Source organism: Phyllobates terribilis, unplaced genomic scaffold (genome assembly GCF_046119375.1).
Source record: "Phyllobates terribilis strain yellow unplaced genomic scaffold, ASM4611937v1 Scaffold_5__5_contigs__length_657084704, whole genome shotgun sequence".
Classification (NCBI taxonomy): Eukaryota; Metazoa; Chordata; class Amphibia; order Anura; family Dendrobatidae; genus Phyllobates; species Phyllobates terribilis.
The window spans coordinates 167,949,265-167,962,437 of NW_027362765.1; the positions used below are offsets into that span (position 1 = coordinate 167,949,265).

Here is a 13,173-nt window from a genome sequence, read left to right on the forward strand (position 1 = left end):
AAATAAATGCAGGAGATATCTGTTTTTTTCTGTGCACCCATAAGATCATTTCCCTATAACCTGGGTTACTGTAGTGTCTGCAGAGGTGTGTCTGCAGATTGCAGTGTCTGCCATCACCCTGTACTGCTTCAGTTCTGTAGAAATCAAGAAAGTTTTCGTATTTGAAAAAAAGAAAAGAACAACACAACAGTGAAAAACAGCAGCCACCCCCTTCCCCTCCTCCTCCTCCTCTCCTGACCGCAGAGCTGGCAGCGCCTGCGCACTACCGGTCTGCTGTAGAAAGTGTGTCACTGGGGCACGAGGCTCTCCTAGGGGTCACGTGGTCCTTGCTTCAGTGCAACGTGCCGGGCCTGGGGAGGACAAGCGCTAGTGCGCAGGCGCAGTACTGCAGTAAGGAGAACCTGGGTATGGTAAAGCAGAGCGGGAGCTGTGAGGGAGAGCAGTGCAGAGCAGTAGGGCGGAGAGATAGGACGTGTGCTGAGCACTTCCCTGGCGTTTGTACGGACTCACACTTCCCGGCTGCAGCTCTAGCACTTGTGTTGCTAGGTGACTTTCCTCTACGGTGCAGCGGCATCTGGAGCTTATTTTTTGCACATCGCTGGAGGTATTTTTTTTTTAAGGGGCAGTGCCATCTTTTAGACTGACAGGCATTTTACATCTTCACACAGTAGTATTGCAGGTGTGTATTGTGCCAGTCGTGTCACTGCCACCCCCAGAGGATATTGCAGAGGAGCAGACATCCAGCCAGCCGTATACTATAGAGGAGACCAGGGTGCCCCCTGGCACCAATGCAGCATCGGCTGGCAACATTGGCACTAATCTCTCCATGTAAAAGGAATTATTCCGGTGGATCTCTGCAGCCAGGGGCGAAATAAAGGGCACAGGACTGCAGCGTAATAGTAGACGTCGTGCTGGGCACCTCAACCATGGCCACTCTGGAGTGCAGCAACAACACTGGTATGTATGTGCCACCTGCACCCACCGCCATTATTTAATGGCATCAAATGTACAAAATAAGAATTGTTCTACTAATCTAATAGTGCAGGAAAATCTGATCAGCAGGGAGGCGATAAGCCAGCGCTGCCTCATATCTGTTATTCTATGTGTGTATAGAGCAGAAGATCTGGGGATGGGATATAGAATTATCAGTGTGTGTGTAATATAAATATATATATATATATATATGTCTCCATTATATACAAACAGAACGCCATTCGTACAAATATAGATATATTTATTGGCTTGTGACAATTCCTAGTGTTTGGATACTTGTAGAATTTGCATTAGTCTCTGATATACAGATCGGATGTAAGCATTAATATTGAATAGTCGGTCGGTTTCCTGTTACATACAGTATAAGTCCATGGATCTGTGGGAAAGCATGAATGGGAGGAGATCCTGGCCTGCAGAGCTTGCAGTCACATGGAATGGGTAAAGTAGGTCACTCGTGCTGTGTGTGAGCCAGAGCCTCCCAGTGGCTTCACGTGTTCTCCCGCCCTAGCCATGTGCACAGTGTTTTCATTCCTGCTTCTCCCATCTGCCCTGCCATTGGACAGCTGTGGGAACGCCTTTCCACCCTCCAGATGAGGTAACTGGTTCCCATGGCACTCCCTTTACTGGGACTGGGTCCCTGTTAATTGTTGCGCCCCCCCCCCCAATACTTTAAAAGTTTTAATGTATTCCCCCTAGGTTTTTGTAGATTTTTATGTTGTTCCTGTCCTAGTGTTCTGAATGGGGTTTGCCAAAGAATTCAGACTCAGAAATTTTTGCAACAAAACAGCCATTGGTGAACATAAACTTTAAAGTTGTAAACAGTAGAAATATATATATATATTGTATATAACAGGTGTTGTAAACCTGAACATGTATCAAACAGAGGATGGGGCGTTTGAAAAAGTTGGATCCAGTTGCTGGACTAGAGTTCCTGGCACATTTGGCATAACAAGCCAGGAGTGGGCCAGTGCCACGAGACTCCACACCAGTATTTATCCACTTAGTTTTATTGGTGATTGTAAATTTATTTATTGCGCTTACTGGATCCGCTTTCACTAATCATCGGAGCGATTAGTTTGTTGCGCAAAATAATTGCTGACACTTGCACGTGTACAGTCAATGACTAATACAGTGCGAAATGAGCCCAGGCGGTGAATAGGTTAAATCGGGGCGGGATGGCATGCTGTGTAGGAGGAGTGTGTTGACTTCGGGAGGTGCCGATTGGCCACTGGCACGTTTGTGGGCATGACTCTGGAGTCCATGTGCACTGGGAACACGTGGAGTGTGTGCGTGAGGCTGGAGCAGATGAGTAACCTCAGGTCAGTGACTGAGTGTTCATTACATATGACTGGATCCTCCTTATATAGAGTGCAGAAAGAAGAGCTGGGAGATCAATGTCAGGATGGGACGAGTGACAAAAATCAGGAATCAACACCGAGAAAACATATTTATATAAGTTTTAGGAGATATCTGGCCAAGACAGAAGTCTGGTTTTCTCCTTGACTCCTATGTGTCTCAGTGGAGGTCATGTGGATGTTATGTCAGCGATGCAGGCTAAATATAGGGGAAATCTGATTCCACTGAAACCCTCTACTCCGCTTAGTAAAGGCTTCAGATTGCACATTAATATTTATCACAGGTGGTCACAGTATCCTCAATGTCAGTGCAGCGTTGTGGAGGATCCCACTACTGTTCCACTAATTCTCATAAAATCTCACCTGATATCTGGAGTTTTCCTCCAGATTTCCAGGACACTTCTTGGGGATGTATAGAACAGACGCAGATAAATACAGTGGGAAAGAAGACATCAAAGATGACCTACAAGTGGTTCTTCATTGACTTGATGTACTAATCATTAACACAATCAATAGTACAGCAGCCATAGGTATAATCCATGGAAGGAATCTATTGTAACGCAGTTAGGAAAAGAGCCATACTGTTCAGTGTAATTTACGTATTTAGTATTAGATATATGTTGAGGAGAGGGGGTTACTGGTGGGTCCTTGCCCATCAGATGTCGTAGATGACCACTTGTACGATGCTGGAATGGTACATGGTGTGTGTAAAATGCTAATCCAATTCTCACTTACTACATGCATATTACAGATACATATAAATGATTGCATGTTGTGTTACTATGGAAACAAGTGCAGATCTATCAGAAAAAGTGTTCTCTACATTTTACGTGCAGTACGCATGGAGAGGGGAGTGGGAAATCAAAGGCTTCCTCTGTGTCTCTCTGATCATTTGCTGGTGGAGCAATTAATATAAGCCATCAATCTTGTAATAGTAGTGCACGTGACACATCGGGATGTCCACGTGGGTGTGTGGATCCAGCCGTGTCACCCACTCCCTGTTTCTAAACATTTAATGGGGAGCCTGTAACTTCTGCTCTTACTGTAGTTTCTCTGCCACTGTCAGGATCTAACCCTCATACTGCACCCTATAGCTCTCTGTCTCTAAAGGAAACTACAACTCTCAGGATGCTCTGACAGCTGCAGGGAGTTTATAGTCTCGTAACCTCTGGAGACCACTTTTTACAGACATAAGGCCCAGAGTGAACATGATCTCCATCCATGGGCTGCAGAGGAACGTGACTTGTCTCCACTGATTTATTTGAGGTTTTATTTTTTTCTGAATTCAAATCAAATTAAACTGACCGGAGCCGAGCGCCTGATAAAGTGTCACTAAAAGATGGCTGTGGTCACTGGTCACCATTATGTGCCATGTGTCACCTGAGTTCTTGGAGAGGGAGTGTAGAAGGGAGTTCCTCCAATATGTTTTCCTCTCTGCTTGTATTTCCCAAAATGCTAAGCGGTGCCTGCAGTGCAGTCTCCATGCTCCACCTTGTGCCAGACTTTAACTCTTTGTTTGACGCGGTGACTGGGCTCTTGTACAAAATGAAATATTAGAGCTTTTGACACAAGAGCGACAATTCAGTTATCAGAACTGCTGGAAGAAGTAGTTTGGATGTGACTGTGTCTTACATGGTCCACAACACATGAATAGACTATATACTATTGATTTTAGGAGTCACCAGTCTGGGTGAAAAACAGACGGAGATAATTGTAATGAGACTATTCATAGACAGCAGTAAAAAAAAAACAACAACCCTAAACTTGTAATCTCTATAATTCTATTAAAAAAACAAAATATTTGTCATACAACCCATTGGTTGCATTGTGGGGTTGGAGATGTCAGTATGGTTCTGGTTTCATGTTATGTCTAGAGCATTGACACTTTACAAATTTGTTGCTTAATTTGATTTTTGTCTCTCTCCAGGTGGAGTTATAAGTTATATTGGCTCCAGCGGCTCGTCCCCAAGTAGGACCAGCCCCGTATCTCTGTACAGCGATTGCTCATCTGGAAGCCCACAAAGTGGAGGCTCTCACTACCCGTCCTACCTGCCACCATCACCTTCTCATTCTTACAGTGCCAGCTCGTCTGGCTCAGGGGGCGAAACCTCTCCTCGCTCAACTTATGGCCTGGCTTCATCTCCTGGAGGGCTCCATGTGGCACTTGATGATGGAAGCAGGGTGTCACCGAGCAAAACTTCCAGCAACATAACAAGTAAGGAAACGATAAGTAACCCATGGCACGGTGTATGGACAATATGATCACAGTGTGCACTGCCACAGCTCCTGGTAGCATTAATAACATATGCACATTTCTTGTCTTTTACAGAGTTGAATGGAATGGTTTTGTTATGTAAAGTCTGTGGAGATGTTGCCTCTGGTTTTCATTATGGAGTGCACGCCTGTGAGGGCTGCAAGGTGAGTGCAAAAGATCAAAAAGTAATTTCACTAGTAGGCTGAAGGTGGGGGGATGGAGTACAAGATATTTTAGGATGTGTGTGTCCACTTCTATGGACTTGCCTCATACATGAAATCTATACATATATGGTTTCTAGATCCCATCTTGGATTCTCTGTTTTCATATCAGCAGTTGTTGGTAAATTCTAATATTACATTATAGTCTGTGAGTAGCTGCCACGTAAGCCCTTGTTCTAGGATAGCCGGTGGTTGGTTGGTGCATATATCCTTCATTTATATGAACGCCGGTGAGTGATTAATCCATACACCAATCAGCCATAATATTAAAGGCGCCTGCCTCATTGCCACCACATCAGTCCTGAGACATGGTCTCCATAAAACCTCTGAAGGAGTCCTGTGGCACCAAGACATTAGAAGCAGATTCATTATGTCCTGTAAGTTGTGAGGTGCAGCTTCCATTGATCTTGCTTGTTTTTCCATCATATCCTCTGAGATGCTCAGGTTGAGCATTGGGGAATATATATATATATATATATATATATATATATATATATATATATATATATATATATATATATATATATATATATATATATATTTTTTTGAAACCTGACTAAGAATTAAAGATGCTTTCTTGTTTGTGTTAAGACACTTATATTGGACATGTTGATTGTGATGTTGTGTGACCCTTTTATACATCCACTTGAGGCATTAAACTATGAGTGTGCAATATGGGCATCTCCATCTGTTCTTGGGGTTTTATATATTTGATACAGGGGGAATCTCATAATTAATCATGTATTTCCGTTCTATTAAAGGGATTTTTCCGGCGCAGCATCCAGCAGAACATTCAGTACAAAAAATGTTTGAAGAATGAGACCTGTTCTATTGTGAGGATCAACAGAAATCGATGCCAGCAGTGCCGCTTTCGGAAGTGTCTCGCAGTGGGCATGTCCAGAGATGGTGAGTTCCAACATGCCAAGATCAGAAATTAACCCCTCTCATATATTAACTATATTTCAAATACTTACATAATAACACTTGGTTTTCTTTCTCTGTAGCTGTGAGGTTTGGTCGCATCCCAAAAAGAGAGAAACAGCGGATGTTGGCAGAGATGCACAGTGCAATGAGTCACATTGCTGGGGGCCACTTTGGGAGAAGGAGCCCAGTTCCACTTCAGCCACAGCAACTTCGACCTTCTTCTCCACCCCACATGGGCCAAACTTCCTGCCCTTCACCTCCTTCTTTCTCGGAACCCTATCATCAATACCCACAACAGCTGACGCCTCCACGCTCTCCCAGTCCAGATCATGTTGATGATGTTATCGGTCAAGTGACTCAGGCTCATCGACAGATTTTTGTCTATGCCCATGAAAAATTGAATGGAAAAGTGACATCCTGGGAGACTGCTCATGAGAACCATGCTCCTACTTGCTGGTTGCAAGACAGTGCAGAGCCCAGAGGAAAGCGCAGTGTTCACCTGGTAAGATGTCTATGCGTTTCTCGGGCATTGTTAAATTTTTCAGATACAAATACTATTTTGTATCATGACGAGACTTCCTTTTGAAAGCTTGTATAATCTGTTGAAGAAAATTTGATATTAAAGTAGTTAATGCTTTTTCTCTCTACAGGCCTGTCCGATGAGTGCTCTTTCCCGTGGAGGTCCACCTCGCTCTGTGCAGGAGGTCTGGGAGGATTTTTCTCTTAGCTTTACCCCAGCTGTACGAGAGGTGGTAGAATTTGCACGTCATATTCCTGGCTTTCAAGACTTAACTCAACAAGACCAAGTCACCCTGCTAAAGGCAGGTACATTTGAGGTGAGTCATAATGAGTGTCTGTCTTCAGTATTTTCATTGCTACTGTCACTTTCTAGCAAGTTTAACATGTTTGGTTTTTCTTGGTCTCATAATGTCCACCTGTGTTCCTCTTACAGGTCCTTATGGTACGTTTTGCCTCCTTGTTTGATGTGCGGGAACGCTCCCTGCGTTTTCTCAGCGGAGCTACATACTCTTTACCAGAGCTTCAGGCCATGGGGATGGGCGAGCTTCTTAGCTCAATGTTTGACTTCAGTGAAAAGTTGGCATCTCTTAACCTGAGTCAAGAGGAACTGGGGATTTTCACTGCACTTGTCCTCGTTTCTGCAGGTCAGTACATGCTCTAAGCTGGACTTCAAGTTATGGATTAAATAGAATGAAAGTTTAAAGGGAATCTGTCAGCAGGATCCTACCCTCCTAAGTCATAATTATGGGCATGCAGGTCATAGAAAGTTGAATGAACTGATACTTTGATATCTGCGATTCGATTACTTATTGCAGAGAAAACCACATCTTTTCTTAACATGTTAATAAGGTGTTAAGAGGCAGAACAAAGATCTTTCAGAGTATCTGCCTCCAGAGCTTATTTTAATGCTTAGTGACACCACTGTATATAAATTGATTCCCCTCTTGGCACATGTGATGTCGGGCTCAATTAATGAAAGCTTTGACATGTGCTGATCACCAGAGTAATGGCTTCTGCGCACTGTTCTGCCCTTCTTTTGGCATTGGCTTCAATTCCCCTCTGCGCATGCGCTGTCCATCCACGCAGGAGGAATGTGAAGCTAATGACCATGGAAGGGGCAGAAGCCATTACTGTGGTGGTCTGCGCACCCAAAGTTTTCATGAACTCAGCTTGACGTCACACTGCAGCGAGGAGATAAATGAAATAAAGAGGCGTGGATGAGCATTAAGATAAGCTCTGGAGGCAGAAACTCAAGAAGATCTCTGTCCTGTTCAGAGGTCTTAACACCTCATTTACGGCAACACCCTAGATTGACATATGTAAACAAAGATAAGACAGCAGGAAAAAACGTACATAAAGGTGTTAGTAAATGGTATAGAGGTAAGCTGCTGACACAAAAAAAATTGCTTTGGAGTATATAGTCTGTATGGCAAAGCTACTGTAAAGGTAAAGGGATCGGTAGATGGTCAGAAGATAATATGACTGAGCCATAAGCTATACCTGAGAGGGTAAGAAAAGCAGCCCAAAGCTACTACTACTACTGATGCCTTTACCTTTACAGTAGCTTTGCCATACGGCCTATATGACGGCACTAAAACTCCAAAGCAATTTTTTTTGTGTCAGCAGCATACCTTTATACCATTTACTAACACCTTTATGTAGGTTTTTTCCTGCTATCTTACCTTTGTTTACATATGTCAATCTAGGGTGTTGCCGTTATAAGGGACTCCTTTTATACTCTGTCTTTTGGCTTGCACATATGAGGGTTGGCCATATCATGACTTGTTATGGTTTTTGATACTGAAGCATTCATGTTTTAAATGTTTTTAATATTGTGGGGTTGTTTGTATGGTTTTTGTCTAATAAATATTGATTTACAGTGATCCCTGCCTTTGCATACAGTCTTTTTTCTCTTTTTCTGGTTATTAATTGCAACTGTATGTGGTGGGTTGATCCTTTCATATTTTGATAGTGGTGCCCTCCTCATTTTGCTACTAACACCTCATTTCCATAATAAGAAAAATGTGGATTTCTCTGCAATAAGTAATCGGATCACAGATATCAAGGTATCGGTTTCTTCAACCTTTTATGACCTGTATGCCCAGATGGACCACTCAGGAGGGTTGATCCTTCTGACAGATTCCCTTTAAGACCAAAGAAGCCATAGCCTCTTATGTAAATGTTGTTATTGTATAAAAGAAGAGCTATCTGAAAATAAGTTTATTATATAGACTTTCTGCAATCTCTTGGGACAGCAAGCAGTAAATCTACAGTTTTCCTGCAGTGCCATCATAGGAGACATTAAGCAGTTACATGGTGTCCTTTGCAATCAAATGCTTGTGTTGCGCACAGGTGTCAGATCCTCCAAAAGTGAGCGAGATGCTCTGTCTTTTTTCACAAGAAGTAGTGTAGGGCGTCCTCTTCCTCCTGATAAGGATATCATCTGTTGTTCGTTTATTTACTTTTCTGCGTTTATTTACTTTTCTGAGCTGCTTTTAATACTTTTTTTCTGTATTTTGCCACAGATCGATCTGGGATGGAGAATACCTCATTGGTTGAGCAGCTGCAGGAAACTCTGATACGTGCTCTTCGCTCTCTCATCCTGAAAAATAGTCCAAATGACATTTCCCGTTTCACAAAGCTACTACTGCGGCTGCCGGACTTGCGGACCCTTAACAGCATGCACTCGGAGAAACTGCTGTCATTCAGAGTTGACACACACTGAAGTCTATCGCATCTGCATTGGCGCCAAAATTCAAGCCTTCTGGTTACATCATAGACTGTGTCACTTCCTGAGGAAGAATTGCTGACAGCCATCGTACTGAGGGAGAAATGGGGGTTGGAAAACGCCCACTGACTATTAAAATAACCTCTGTAGTGACTGGTAGTCACTGAAATTACCACTGGCATGCCTAGAATGGGGTGTGAGGCACTTATGGGATGCAGGATCTGCAGTGCCGCGTGTATATTTATACATGTGTAAATATGTTACTGTCATACAGTGTCAACCATTGTGTAAATATTTGTGTGTGTATATCAGAAGTTGTGAAAAATATAAATATTTTATGACACCCTTAGCCTGTTTGTTGTCGCACCCTCAATCCATGAGATCACATATATCAGACGGGAACCTGCAGAGAACAGCTCGGTACTATAAACTAGTATAATTAACCAGGTGATTCAAAAAGTCAGGACATGGCCACAGTTGTACTTCCGAAAATGGGTCAGTCCCATTCAATCAAAACATATGCTTATGTGAGTACCCCTGTAAGGTTTAGCGGTATAATAAACCCTCCGTACTTCTCAGCCTGGTCACACCATGCACATAGCCACCTGCTCTACAGTGACCATACTGGAGCAGGGCTCTGTGACGGTATACGGTACATAGACAATTTGCATATATGTACATACAGTATCTGCTGTATTTATATTTTGTATCTATTTATATCTAAAGTACGAGATTGAGCTGTAAATAAAATGAGGTTAAAACGTAACTTGAGGTAACTGTTGTGTACATGAGGAATAACACTATTTCTGGCCATTATATAAGTTGTATCCTACATTTTTTACCTCTTCAGGCAATATCTCTAACTTTCACTTCCCTCAGTTGGCTGCTTTGATGTTTCTTATACACATAGCGACATGTATTCCTGTGACTCTTCCTCTGTTGCACACAGAAACAGCAGCGTGGAAGATATTATACAGCTGTAATAGCTGTGTAGCTGTGAATCCAGCACTGATGTAAAATATAATTGCTAGAAGCTACATCTCGATCTGCCTGGTTTCTCACTGTATTGAATGCTCCTCATTCCTCCACTCCCTGTAGGTTGCAATAGGCTTTGTAATCTGATACCACCTCACTATGATGGCAGTCCATCTTGCTTTGATGAAGATAGATTTGAGCTGGGTTATTTTTTTTATTTTTTTTCAGAGTGAATGTGGAGTTTTGAGGGGAGGGGACAGAATGAGTGGCTCATAAGTGGAGAAAGTATCTTTCATTGATAAGATACAGTATACACGCCTCAGCATTGAAATTGCAAAACCAAGAATGAAAAGTTATGGAATTATGGAAATCACAGGATCGATATTTTGAGGATATTCAAATGATAAAAAAATGAAAACAAAATATTTAAAACATTATTTATTCAGTACAGAGTACGAGCGCTACGAGCAGAAATACATGTGCTTGCATACCTTTACATGCTATCAATTATGGTTATTCATGGTTGCCTGAGGAATGCTCTGCTGCTGTTCATGCACTTGGGCACACAAATCCATGAATATCTGCTGCTGGCCGCTCCCTAAGCAATTGAAGCCCCAGATGTGCTCAATGGGAGACAAGTCCGGAGACACTGAAGGCCATGGTACTACTTTTAGGCCATGCAGGCTCAGACTTCTCCATTTGGCACAACAATGACCTAAGCATACCTCCAGATGAAAACAAAAATGGCTTCACCATAAGAAGATCAACAATTTGAATGGCCCAGCCAAAGCCTAGTCCTTAATTCAATTGAACAATCTGTGAGTTGACCTGAAGAGGGTGCTGTATACAGAAGATGTCCTCACAATTGGACAGATTTGGAGCACTACTGCAAGGAAGAGTAGGCAAAGATTGCCAATTCTAGATGTGCTATGCTGAGACTCCTACACAAAAAGACTGACAAAAACTGGCATGTTAACAGGGCTATATAGCCTTTTTATATCTAGTGTATGTCAGATATTACCTGTCTCATTTTAAAGGGGTTCACACAGTAATTTTAATCCATTGCATCCTCTTTTCTCAATCCCCTCCTGCACTTCCAAGTCCTCCCCTTGCTTCTGAACACACTGCTCCACTTCTTCATGGAGCTATACATTTTTCTTATGCAGTCAGCGGAAGCTGTCCAATACATTAGCGGTAATCTTCCACGGCATCTCCTCTCTTTAGTAAGGTTCAGCAATTAAGGCTGCGTTAAATATACTTATTTTGTATAGTTATGTATTCAGGACTTCTTGCCAGATGTGATACTCCAAAGAAAATGTCACGATAATTCTTATAAAAAAAATTTAGTGCTTTATTGGATTATCCACCAAAAATAATCATTGCAGTAAAACATAAAATAAGTGAAGTAGTTACAAAGAAACTGTCCATTTGTCCATAATTAGCTCATTAGATTAGGTGCTAGTCCTTGAGTGTCCATTCAAGTTACAGTAGGCTGTAGTAGCACGTCTTAGCTGCTTACCCAGAATATCGTAAACTTCAGGAGCACATGCCTCTGTATGTGTTTAGGCCCAAAAATGCCATATGGACAGGAACACTTGTCAAGCCCTTATCCATCTTTTCCTGAATTCTGAATGGTAGTTTGCGCCTGTCTGTGTCAATATCATGGCCGAAGATGTTGCAGGAATAGGAGCATGTGTGTTGGGTCTTTATCCATGAATGAATGTTCAAGTTCCGGTACCAAGTGGAGCACATCTCCGCTGTTGCACATAGACCTTTGTAGTGAATGAAGTGAGAGAACAGCCCCCCCCCCCCATGTGTATCACGTGGTTTATATACGTGCCTCGCATAACACCTGTTTCTATATATGGAAATATATAAGCAAATATACACAGTACAGAGCTCAGAGTTAAAATGAATAACCATAATTAATATTTAACACGCTGCAGCCATTTTTCACCTTAAAGGTCTTTGTTTCTTTCCTTTCTACTATTGATAGTGAATTCCTTACTGGTTATTATTGTATCTATAGCTTTTGTTTCTCAGAATTTCAATACACTTTTGTTTGTTTTTGCTTTTTCCTTGTGTTTTTCTTCTCTCTCCACTTTTATTTTTTTTCTGTGTCTTCTTTATTTCCCCCTCCCCGAATGGATAGAAAATCCTATTCATAGAAAGTTATTGACAATATCCTTCAGGGTCTCACATATCAGGGTGACATAGAGGTGAATCTCACTAAAATAGAATATCATCAAAAAGTTAATTTTTTCAGTTCTTCAATACAAAAAGTGAAACTCATATAAAGTCATTACAAACAGAGTGATCAATTTCAAGTGTTTATTTCTGTTAATGTTGATGATTATGGCTTACAGCCAATGAAAACACAAAAGTCATTATCTCAGTAAATTAGAAAAATTAACAAAAAACACCTGCAAAGGCTTCCTAAGCATTTAAAAAGGCCCCTTATTCTGTTTCAGTAGGCTCCACAAACATGGGGAAGGCTGCTGACTTGACAGATGTCCAGAAGGCAGTCATTGACATTAAGTAAATGCAAAGTAAATTTTGCATTTCATTTGGAAATCAAGGTCCCAGAGTCTGGAGGAAGAGTGGAGAGGCACACAATCCAAGCTGCTTGAGGTTTAGTGTGAAGTTTCCACAATCAGTGATGGTTTGGGGGGCCATGTCATCTGCTGGTGTAGGTCCACTGTGTTTCGTCAAGACCAAAGTCAGCGGAGCCGTCTACCAGGAAATTTTAGAGCACTTCATGCTTCCCTCTGCTGACAAGATTTTTGGAGATGGAAATTTCATTCTCCAGCAGGACTTGGCACCTGTCCACACTGCCAAAAGTACCAATACCTGGCTTAAAAACAACAGTATCACTGTGCTTGATTGGCCAGCAAACTCGCCTGACCATAACCCCAAAGAGAATCTATTGGGTATTATCAAGAGGAAGATGAGAGACACCAGACTCAACAATGCAGACGAGCTGAAGGCTGCTATCAAAGCAACCTGGGCTTCCATAACACCTCAGCAGTGCCACAGGCTGATCGTCTCCATGCCACGCCGCATTGATGCAGTAATTGATGAAAAAGGAGCCCCGACCAAGTATTGAGTGCATTTACTGAACATACATTTCAGTAGGCCAACATTTTGGATTTTAAAATCATTTTTCAAGATGTTGTTATAAAGTATTCTAATTTACTGAGATAA

General features: G+C 42.1%; 1 protein-coding gene across 1 annotated transcript; it reads left to right on the forward strand.

Moving 5' to 3' along the window:
- Positions 1 to 256: 256 nt before the first annotated feature.
- Positions 257 to 9,343, forward strand: NR1D1 (nuclear receptor subfamily 1 group D member 1). Its single transcript, XM_073683382.1, has 8 exons — positions 257 to 957; positions 4,276 to 4,563; positions 4,678 to 4,766; positions 5,585 to 5,729; positions 5,828 to 6,249; positions 6,398 to 6,583; positions 6,700 to 6,910; positions 8,792 to 9,343. The coding sequence occupies exons 1-8, from the start codon at positions 927 to 929 to the stop codon at positions 8,989 to 8,991; spliced, it is 1,572 nt and encodes a 523-aa protein (XP_073539483.1). The 5' UTR covers positions 257 to 926; the 3' UTR covers positions 8,992 to 9,343.
- The last annotated feature ends 3,830 nt before the right edge of the window (positions 9,344 to 13,173 follow it).